At 37.7% G+C, this 10,865-nt stretch overlaps 1 protein-coding gene across 1 annotated transcript; it reads left to right on the forward strand.

Moving 5' to 3' along the window:
* The first annotated feature begins 4,954 nt into the window (after positions 1-4,954).
* Positions 4,955-6,127, forward strand: LOC130949591 (uncharacterized). Its single transcript, XM_057878266.1, has one exon. The coding sequence runs from the start codon at positions 4,955-4,957 to the stop codon at positions 6,125-6,127; it is 1,173 nt and encodes a 390-aa protein (XP_057734249.1).
* The last annotated feature ends 4,738 nt before the right edge of the window (positions 6,128-10,865 follow it).

Below are 10,865 nucleotides of genomic sequence, written 5' to 3' on the forward strand. Positions count from 1 at the left end.
GCCAACGCCACACACACAAGACACAAGCAAGGAACTTGGCCCTGGAGGAAGACAAGAAGCAAAGTTGGCGTTGCCAACTTGAGAGTGGCGTTGCCAACGCCACACACAAGCAATTTTGGCACTAATATGGAAGCTCGAGCACGTTGTTTGAGCTAGGAAGCATTGGCGTGTTTGAGGACAACGCAGGCTAACAACGCCACACTATCAAGCTTGGCCCTGGAAGAAGCAAAGTTGGCGTTGCCAACTTGAATCTGGCGTTGCCAACGCCACACACAAGCAAATTTTGGCACCAAGTCTTGGCGCACCAACCAGGCTGCCAAACGCCCAATGGCGCACCAACCAGGCTGCCAAACGCCCAATGGCGCACCAACCAGGCTGCCAAACGCCCAATGGCGCACCAACCGCGTTGCAAACGCCCAATGGCGTGCCAACCAAGTTCCAAACGCCCATATGCCATGCCATGCAAGTTGCCAACGCCAAAGACATGCACCAGCCACGTTGCCAACGCCAGGGACATGCATCATTCACGTTGCCAACGCCAAGACAAGGCACCAACCAAGTTGCCAACGCTGGAGAGCTGGACAGCCTGACCTTACCTCCTTCAATGGAGTATATCTTGAGCTACAAAGATCCAAATGAGGTGATTCCAACGGCATTTGAAAGTAGACATCCAGAGCTTTCCAACCATATATCATAGTATGGGGTTGGCATTCATTTGAAGCTTCAAAAGATGGCTTCATTTAGAGCTTCAGAATCTGAGCACGTTGGCAACGTGGAAATACAAAGGCGTTTTTGCCAAAAACGCCTGCGATTTTAGCAGCCTGACCATGTCCCCTTCAATGGAGCATAACTTGAGCTACAGAGATCCAAATTGAGTGATTCCAGTTGCGTTGGAAAGAAGACATCAAGAGCTTTCCAATGATGTATGATAGTCCATATTGAAGCAAAGGATAGATACTCAAATTCTGGGCAACATTAGGCATGAGAGTAGAGCCAAGAAGAGGAAGAGCAAGTTGTTTGCAACAACTTGGGCTAGCAACGCCCAAGTCTCAAACTCACTTCCAGGAAATTGGCATGCACGTTGCCAACGTGCACTAAGGCCTGAGTTATTGCCAACAACGCCCCTCAATGGGCCAGAATTGGTGCCAACTTGCTTTGCTTCCCTTATTCATCACAAAGGCTAACAACTTCTTCAATTGAGCCAAGAATTGAACAATGAGAAAGCCCACATTGCTAACCCACTTGAAGATCTTTAGGACTAGTATAAATAGAGATTGAGTTTGTACTTTGAGGGGACTTTTTTACACTTTTGAGTACTTTTTAACACTTAGAATTTTCAGACACTTTTAGCACTTTTATTTTGGCTTTTGTTAGAACTTCCGGGCACTCTCCCGGAAAGCTCATCTTTGGTTTTCTATTGGAATTCTTCTTCTTCATTTTCAAGTTTTAAAGCATTTTCTTCTTCTTCTTCATCTTTCTTTTACACTTTGTTTAATTTTGTTTTTATGGCAATTGTTGTTGAAATTGGAGCAATGACTCACTAAACCCCACATTCATTAGGGGGAAGAGCTCTGCTAGTTACAATGGATTGATGAACTCCTCTTTTCTCCTCAATTCATGAGGTTGATCCAAAGAGGAAACTCTTGTTCTTCAAAGATTCAACCACCATCGAGAGAGGGGTTAATCTATGAGAATTGTGTGGTGAATTTGAGAAATGAGCCACATAATTCAGTTTAGAGTTCATCCTTTCATGATTCTCTCAATCAATATACCTTGGTTAGTATGTGAGATGTAACTCTCCATGGTTGAGATTCTGGGAATTGTGTGGCTGGATTAGACTTAAGCTTCATCTCTTCTCATGAACAATTAGATCACGAGAGTGGCAATTGGCTATGTTGAGAGAGATTGAATCACCAAGAGATTGGGGTTCAATCAACCACTTGCCATGGATCTATACCCATGATTGAGGAAGATTTGACTAACATCAATTCATGAAAATTAGCATCTCTGATCCCTAATGATCTTCTCTATCATTAATTCTCATTTCTCTTGCTCTAGTTATTTGATTACCCATTTCCAATCCCCTTCTACACTCTTGCAATTTATTATTCTTGTTATTTACATTCTGTTTCTTTATTTCTTGCTATTTACTCTTATGCTCTTTAGAATTCAGCACTTTATTTTATTGCAATTTACTTTTGATGTCATTTAAGTTTCTTGCAATTTAAGTTTCCGTCATTTACCTTCATTATATTTCTATTGTCTTGTTCTTAAATTCCTTGCAATTTAAATTCCTGCACTTATGTTCAAAAGTTACATTAATCACAAAATCAAAATCTTATTCGCTTAACTAAATCTACCATTTAACTAAAGTTGCTTAATCTACCAATCTCCGTGGGATCGACCTCACTCTTTGTGAGTTTTATTACTTGATACGACCCGGTATACTTGCCGGTCATACGTGGAATCTAATTTTTACGTATCAACCACACACTCCGAATCTGTGCTAGTAAGAAAAATCCTGAGATGTCTCACTAAAGAGTGAGAAACCAAGGCTATAGTAATAGCCGAGAGCAGTGGCATTGAAGAAATGACTTATGATGATCTGAGAGGAAATTTACTTGCTTTTGAAACCACTTATTTGAAAAAAGATACAAAAAAAGAATTACTCTAAAATTAGTCACTAAATCTCTGGATGATGAATTCAGTAATAATTTATCTGACGATGAGTTTGTTCTTTTTGCTGAAAAATTTAGAAAAAATGATGAAGGTAAAGGAACGAAACAAAGGAGGGAGTTCAAGAAGACCAAAGAGGGACCTAAGCAAAATTATATACCACAACTACAAAGAAGTTGGACATTACAAGTTTGACTGTCCAAAATTGAAGAAGGATGACAAGGTTAAGAAGGAAAAGAAGAAGGGACTCATGACTTCTTGAGAAGACCTAGAAAACGATTCTGATGAAGGCGATGAATTAGAGACCAAATCCCAAACTTGTCTCATGACTGATCAAACTGATGAGGTAATTTTCATTGAACCTTCTACTGAAGATTTTCATCTTATGATCGATCATCTCACTGAAAAACTTAGATGCTTTTTGAATGAAAATCATAAACTTGAATCTCACAATGACATTCTAAAGGTAGAAAATAGTTTTCTCAAAGATAAATTGAGTGAAGCTGAACTCGCTGTTAATCTTGTTGAAGAAAATAAACGGTTAAAGGCTGAACTTAAGGGTTGTGATAAACAACATTCTGTGATTGCATATTTGAACTGTTTTGAAGAAAATGGAAGGTTGCACAAAAAGGTAAAAAGTATAAAAGAAGACCCAGCTAACTTTGCTCAAAGTTCTAAAAATTTGAATCAACTTTTAGTTAGTCAAAAACCTCTCTAAGATAAAGTTGGTTTGGTTTTCAAAAAAAAATCTGAAATATTTATTGAAAAATCACCTTTTTCAAATATCACTTCTACTTCGGATGACATAAAATTTCAAAACCCAACAAATTTAAAAAACAGTAACAAAAAAGATTTTGTCGATTATGCAATCGGAATGAACATTTTTCTATTCAATGCTTCATAAGTGAAAAACTGATTAGAGAGAAAGTGTACAAGTGTACAAGGTAGTAGGCAACTACAATGGTCTTGGCTAAAGAAGATGGTTTAACATTAAAGGATCTAAAAAGATTTGGATACCTAAAGTCACTTGAGTATCTTTTGTAGATTTGCCTAGCATCCAAGAGAAAAGACAACATGTGATACATAGATAGTGAATACTTTAAGCATACAACGTTTGGTTCGTGGTGCTTCAAGTCTGACAATCCTCCGGTCGTCCTCAGGAGATCCTTAACATCCGGGGAAGGATGGTGAGATAAGAATGACAAAGAATAATATGATCGATAGGTTGCAGTCTAAACCAGGTGACGCCGGTTTACGACCACCTCGGACAGCATCCTAAGAGGGGGAAGGCAATGAGTGTAAAGGGTAAGAACCAAAGAAGGCACAATGCTAACAATGCCATGTTTTCTTGCTTCGGCACTGCGTTGGGGTTCATTGTAGGGTATGTCTCCTAGGAGTACATGGTCAGGCCTTATGTCTCCTCTGATTCATATATTTATTTTTTATGATTGGTTTGATTCTCTTTTTGTTTTCTTTGCTTTACTTTTCTTTTCTATTATTCTTTTTTCATCTCCTACCATATTGTCTCGTAAAGACAAGACCATGTATATTGGTTATTATTTAATGATTTAACAGTGATAAAATAACATGAATATCATCATCAAGTTGGTGGTGCTACTTACGAGTTTGTAGTTAGGGTGGTCTTCTTTTCAAATCCCCTCATCATGAATGGATTCAAACTGTTGATTTAATTTTCTTGGTTTTAATCTTTTTATTATGCAATGAAATTCTAACTCCTTAATTTCTGTTCCGATCCTCAAAACTTTTTATTTTAACATTAAAAAAATATTTATTTGACAACTACAAACGGAACTTGAATAATCAAGCGGCCCGGTGGATGTACATAATGTCGTATTTAAATGGAATGTTGTGTTGTTTGTAGACCGTGTTTTAGATATCCAATTAAAAAATGATAAGAAACCCTATATTTAAAGGCAACTTGTTTCAAATCCAAAAAAAAAAAGGCAACTTGTTTCAACTTTCATTGGCAGTTAGATGCCCCAAAAATAAAAACATCTGTTGCTTAATTTGATCTCTAATACAACAACATCCAATGAGAGCGCATTCTTCGTAGCACTTAAAACAAACAAGAAACAAATAGAAAGGGTTAAAGAAGAAGAAAAAAGAAAAGAAACACGCTTTCCATCAACACATACATTAAGGTGAGGTGTGAGGTGTGAGGTTGTGGGCGAGATAGAAGTATCTCCCCCACCCTCATTGCAATAATTAATTCTTCTCACCGAGCAACAATCCAAAAGGGAAACACTTACATACAAAGATGTCTACGCTTGCGCCCCCATTTCAGCTTCTAGAACTCAACATCATCTCCGGACAAGACCTTGCGCCAGTTGTCAAGAACATGAAAGCCTACGCGGTTGCATGGATTCACCCTGATCGCAAGCTAACCACCCAAATCGACCCCGACGGCGAGAACAACCCAATGTGGAACGAGAAATTCGTCTTCCGCGTCGACGACGACTTCCTCAACGCCGAGGACTCCGTCATCATGATCGAGATCTACGCCTCCGCTTGGCTACGCGATGTCCTCATCGGAACCGTCGGCATCCTCGTCAGCAACCTCTTGCCACCTTCCACGCGCTTCAACCGTAAATCCTCCAAGGTTCGGTTCGTGGCGCTTCAAGTCCGACGACCCTCGGGTCGTCCTCAAGGGATCCTTAACATCGGCGTCAATCTTGTTGACGCTGCAATGAGAAGCATGCCGATGTATTCGGAGCTTAGCGCCTCCGTGGTCGAGGAGTGGGATTTGATGGATCCGAAGAAGGAGAATAACAAGCCCAATCAAACTCCTCGAAGCGATAACAGCGGTGTGTATGATTTCAAGTTGTACCCATTACAACGTTGCCAGAGCGAGAAGAATGATTCTACCATTAACGATTATGCGTATACACCTGGTAAACAGACCCGTTATTATGAAGATGAGCATGGGATGGGATCTGAAATCGGGATTCCACTTACAAAGAACGGAAAGATTGTGAATGCAAACGGATCTTTGTGTTCTGATGTTGGACCCTCGCCGTCCGTTGTGGCAGCAGCAATAGCTAAAGGATTGTACCCTGTGCCATTGCCGGTGCCGAGGGCGACGCCAGCCAACCCATTGATTCTTGATTGGCCGGGGAAGGATGGTGAGATGGGGATGACGAAGAATAATATGATCGATAGGTGGCGGTCTGAACCGGATATGACGCCGGTATACGACCACCTCGGACAGCATCCTAAGAGGGGGAAGGCCATGAGTGTAAAGGGTAAGAACCAGAGAAGGCACAATGCTAACAATGGCATGTTTTCGTGCTTCGGCACCGCGTTGGGGTGCGAGTTTTCGATTACTTGCGGCGGGGGTAACCGGAAGCAGAAGAGGGTTGGAGGTGGCAAGGGTCATCATAATAATACTGCTCCATCTGAGATGACCTATGATGAAATATCATACATTTGAGAAATTAAGAACACGATGGTTCATTACAAAAAGGAATAATAATCAGATTCATTGATTTCTTGATCATTTATATACATATATTCACATGCATGATATAAGATTTTAAATAAATCTTTCACATACATGCATGACATTCATTATTGGCCTCTTGCATGTGTGTCTAGTGAACGAAGTAGCCTTTTTGCTTCATTGATCACTATTTGGAGAAGTGTTTGTAATGATATAAATCTTCATTTGGTGCATGCATACATTATCTACCACTCTGATCTTCTTCAAAGGCATCATGTAATAATGTTTTATCTTTTTTTCTTGGGAGAATTTCATGTGAGGCATGCACTATGTATTGTTGCAATTGATGAAATTTATAAATAGATTGGATTTAGAATAATTAGGAGTGGTTCATTGTAGGGTATGTCTCCATAGGAGTACATGGTCAGGCCTTATGTCTCCTCCGATTCATATATTTTATTTTTTATGATTGGTTTGATTCTCTTTTTCTTTTCTTTGCTTTACTTCTCTTTTCTTTTCTTTTCTTTTCTTATTTCCTACCATATTGTCTCGTAAAGACAAGACCATGTATATTGATTATTATTTAATGATTTAATAATGATAAATAACATGAATATCATCATCAAGATGGTGGTTCTACTTACGAGTTTTTCAAATCGCCTCATGATGAATGGATTCAAACTGTTGATTTAATTTTCTTGGTTTTAATCTTTTTATTATGCAATGAAATTATAACTCCTTAATTTCTGTTCCGATCCTCAAAACTTTTTAATTAGAGTAGTATTATTTTAACATAAAAAAATATTTATTTGACAGCTACAAATGGAACTTGAATAATCAAGCGGCCGGCCGGTGGATGTACATAATGTCGTATTTTTCTAGCTAATTGGATGATACCTATTATTTGATGTATAATTTTTTTAATTTATTTTTTATAATAAATTTTAAATATTTAAAGATTATTTATTTTTATATTTTTTAAATTAAATATTAATTTTTTATTTTTTTAATTAGTTAACTACTCACTATCTTTTTAGACACTATAACAATTTTTTTTTCTTGAAAGAAGAATGGCATGTAAAATGACCCAATTTTTATAATTGTTTGTCGAAAAATTCATTATCTCATTATTATAAATTGATGATAAGTACTATTCAAGATGAAATTTAGATTCCCTTTAATAATAACCAAGATAAAATTTAGATTCTATTTAAAATGAGTTGACTTTTACTCTTTTGTCCCGATCATTATATAAGCGTGACCCTTTTTTCTTCCTCTTTTTCGTTTCTTCTTCTTCGAAAAAACTTTCAATTTTCTCTACAAAAAAACTGCAATATCTTTCTCACTTCTAGATTCTACACAACCGTCTCTTTTCATTTTTGGTGGTTGCCTCCTATTCGAGGTTGCTTCTTTCATTTTTCAGTAGTTGCTATTTTTCATAGTTGGTCGTGTGCTATCTTTATACTACTCCTTTACCAAGGTTGGTATTTCATTACTTTTGTTTTCTGTCTTATGTTTTTCGTTTATTGTTGGCATTTGGTGTGGAGATGGATTCTTAAAATGTTGAACCCTTCGATGACTTTGTTGTGAAAGTTTGCTAAACGTGATTGCATAATTTATGTATTGTGTTTGTGGATTTAATTCGTTGTAAGAAAATACATTATTTAGTTAAAAATGATACGGAAATTTTTGATAAATGAGACAAAAAAAATTTTTAAAAATTACAACCCCAAAACTTTAACTCACTCAACCAATAAAATATATTCAAATATGTTTTAGAAATAAAAAAATATATTAATTTGTTGTAAATGATATAGAAATGACTAAATCTCTTATATATGAATTCAATATCACCCAACTAGTTCAACGAAAAAAAAGTAAATCATTTAGATAGAAATGATATGATTAAAATTTTTGTATTACAGTTAAAAAATTTTGTTGTCAAAATTAAGAAATTTTCTATGTCACAGTTAAAAAATTTTAATACTATTTTTTTATTAAAATATACAATTCAAAATTTTTCTTTCTTCTCCTCAACGTTCTCTTCTTTTTCGTTAACATCATTATCAATCTATGATCATTTTTTTCTTTTTGTTTCACATTTTCATAATTCTTGTTTCATCCTCTTAACAAGAACCTTTGTCACAATTAAGAAATTTCGGTGTTAAAATTAAGAAACTGCTTCTTGCGTTACGGTTAAATAATTTCAGTGCTATTTTCTTATCACTTATGCATAACTCAATTTTTCTTTTTTTCTCCTCCTCCTCATCATTATCATCATCATTTTTTTCTTTTCTTATTCATCTTCATCTTCTTATTTTACTTTTTCATAATTCTTATTTTACTCTCTTAGTAAGAATAAAAACTAGAAAAAAATCAAATAAAAAAAAAGAAATATATAATGTTACAAAACTACCAAAAGAAAAAAAAAGTGAAAAAGAAACAAAAAAATATAGCAATAGTAGCAACAATAAAGGAATAAGAATGACAAAGAAACATGTAAAAAAAACGCAAAAAAAATGTATAATTTATGCGCTCGTTGTATGAGTTGATTTGTTAAATTTGGACCAATTTAATCAAATTTATTGACAAAAATTCATGTGAAATAAAAGCGTATATTTTAATAGATTTTTTGTACCAAAATCCATTTCAAAGTAACCATAGGTTATTCAGGTATTGATTAAAAAAAAAACTTAGGGCAATCAACCATCTAATCTACTAATTAAACAAAACAAATGCATAGATGCTGTTAGAGAATCATTAAAATCAATTTAGATCAATTAATATCGTCTAGTATATTTGTATATTAATTGTAGGATTCTATGCCTTTATTGTTCTGATTCATTTACCACCTATAAATACTCGTTGTATATTGTATCTTTTCACACAACTCAATAATACACTTTTCAGATTACTCTCTCAGTCTCTTGTTTCTAACATGGTATCAAGAGCTTAGGTCTTTTTTTTTCAATGAATATTAGATCATAGCCTCATTGTTTTTTCTTTTTCGGCAGTGTTCTTTGGCCTCCTTTTTTGTTCCCTTTTCGACGCTTTGGTTCGTCACCCCCGTAACCATCTTGTTCGTCTTGTCGCCGTGATTCCAACGCAACCAGAACCGCCGCCAGACGCACCTCCACGCGCCGCCGAAAGACGCTGCCACGACCAGGTTGATCTTCCTTCCAGATTCCACCCATGCCTATTTGCTCGCATTTTTCGATCTGTTTCCGACGGTTTGGTTCGTCACTTCCGGCATCATTGTGATCCTCTCTTCGTCAGCTTTCCAACGCTGCCGAGATCTCTGCCAGAAGCCCTCGGACGCGCTGCCACGCACTGCTGAAAGTTCGCTGTCCACCTCCATTGTTCCTCCTCCAAGATGCTTTAGTAGCTGTTCGATCTTGCTGCTGATCCCACGCTCTTGGAGCCTCCACGTGTCACGCCGCCAGCTTCCACAGCGACCCGCGCGCCCGCTATCGACCCGACCCGGACCGGCCCGCTGGTTGACCCGACCTCCACTTTAGCACCAGCCTGTCTTCTCCGTCCTCTTGCGGGTTGCCACGTGTCACCGTTCTACTGACGTAGCGCTGACGTCACTGCTGACATGACACTGACGTGGCAGTCAAGTGGGACCCTCCCTAAGGTTTTTTGGTGAGCTCTTTCTGATTCTGCACTCCGATTTCTCATTTTTTACTCCGAAATTGCCGTTTTCTCTCCTCTCTTTGATCTTTGTGACTACTATCATGGAAAAGCCAGATATTTTTGCTGCCACTGACAAAAAGGGCAAATTTTGTCGAAACTGTAACCGTTCTGGGCACCTTTTCTCCGACTGTCCTTCTGTTGAATGTCGCACATGCCACCAGAAATGTCATATTAGCTACCATTGTTCACACCTGTTCTGCCGTTACTGCAAGCTCTCGGGACATTTAATTACTGCCTGTCCTACTCGCCCACCACGTCCTAGTCCACTCAACTCGTCTACTGTCTCTCTTTCTGATATTGCATCTCTTCTTCAGCGTCTTCTTTCTGTTTCTGGTAATACCCCTGCTGCTTTTTCTACCCCTCCAGGTAATTCTAAATGGTACTTTGACTCGGGTTGCTTTAATCACATGTCTCCGTTGCGTAATATTTTCTCGTCCATATCTACCACTACAAATGGACCTTCCGTCAATACTGTAAATGGCTCCCTCTTGCACGCAACACACAAGGGTTCTATATCCTATTCAACTCTTAATCTTCCTAATACTTATTATGTTTCCAAATTAAACTTCAATCTTATTTCTATTGGTCAACTTGTTGATCTGGGTTTTGAAGTCACTTTTTCTGTTTCTGGTTATCGTGTAGAGGATCCTCGGACGGGACAAATCATCGGGACTGGACGTAAGGTCGGAAGGTTGTTTGAACTCGAGAATCTTCATATTCCTCCTGTACCAAATCTCTGTGCTGCTTCTTCTCCCTCTACCCTCCACTTATGGCATCAGCGTCTTGCCCCCACCTCCTTAGGAAAACTGCGTCCTCTTGTGTCTCAGGGTGTTTTAGGTTAGGTTCCAAATGAATTTTTTGATTGTATTTCTTATCAAACTGCCAAACAACCTGCTTTATCTTTTCACAATAATTCATCTCTTGCTTGCTCTCCTTTTGATCTCATTCACTCTGATGTTTTGGGCCCCGCTCCCACTGCCTCTATGGGCGGAGCTTGATACTTTGTCGTTTTTATTGATGATTATTCCCGTTT

This window comes from Arachis stenosperma, chromosome 9 (assembly GCF_014773155.1).
Source record: "Arachis stenosperma cultivar V10309 chromosome 9, arast.V10309.gnm1.PFL2, whole genome shotgun sequence".
Classification (NCBI taxonomy): domain Eukaryota; kingdom Viridiplantae; phylum Streptophyta; class Magnoliopsida; order Fabales; family Fabaceae; genus Arachis; species Arachis stenosperma.

Excerpts from the sequence above, each read along its gene's own strand:
- LOC130949591 (XM_057878266.1), top strand. The coding sequence starts at position 4,955 with ATGTCTACGCTTGCGCCCCCATTTCAGCTTCTAGAACTCAACATCATC.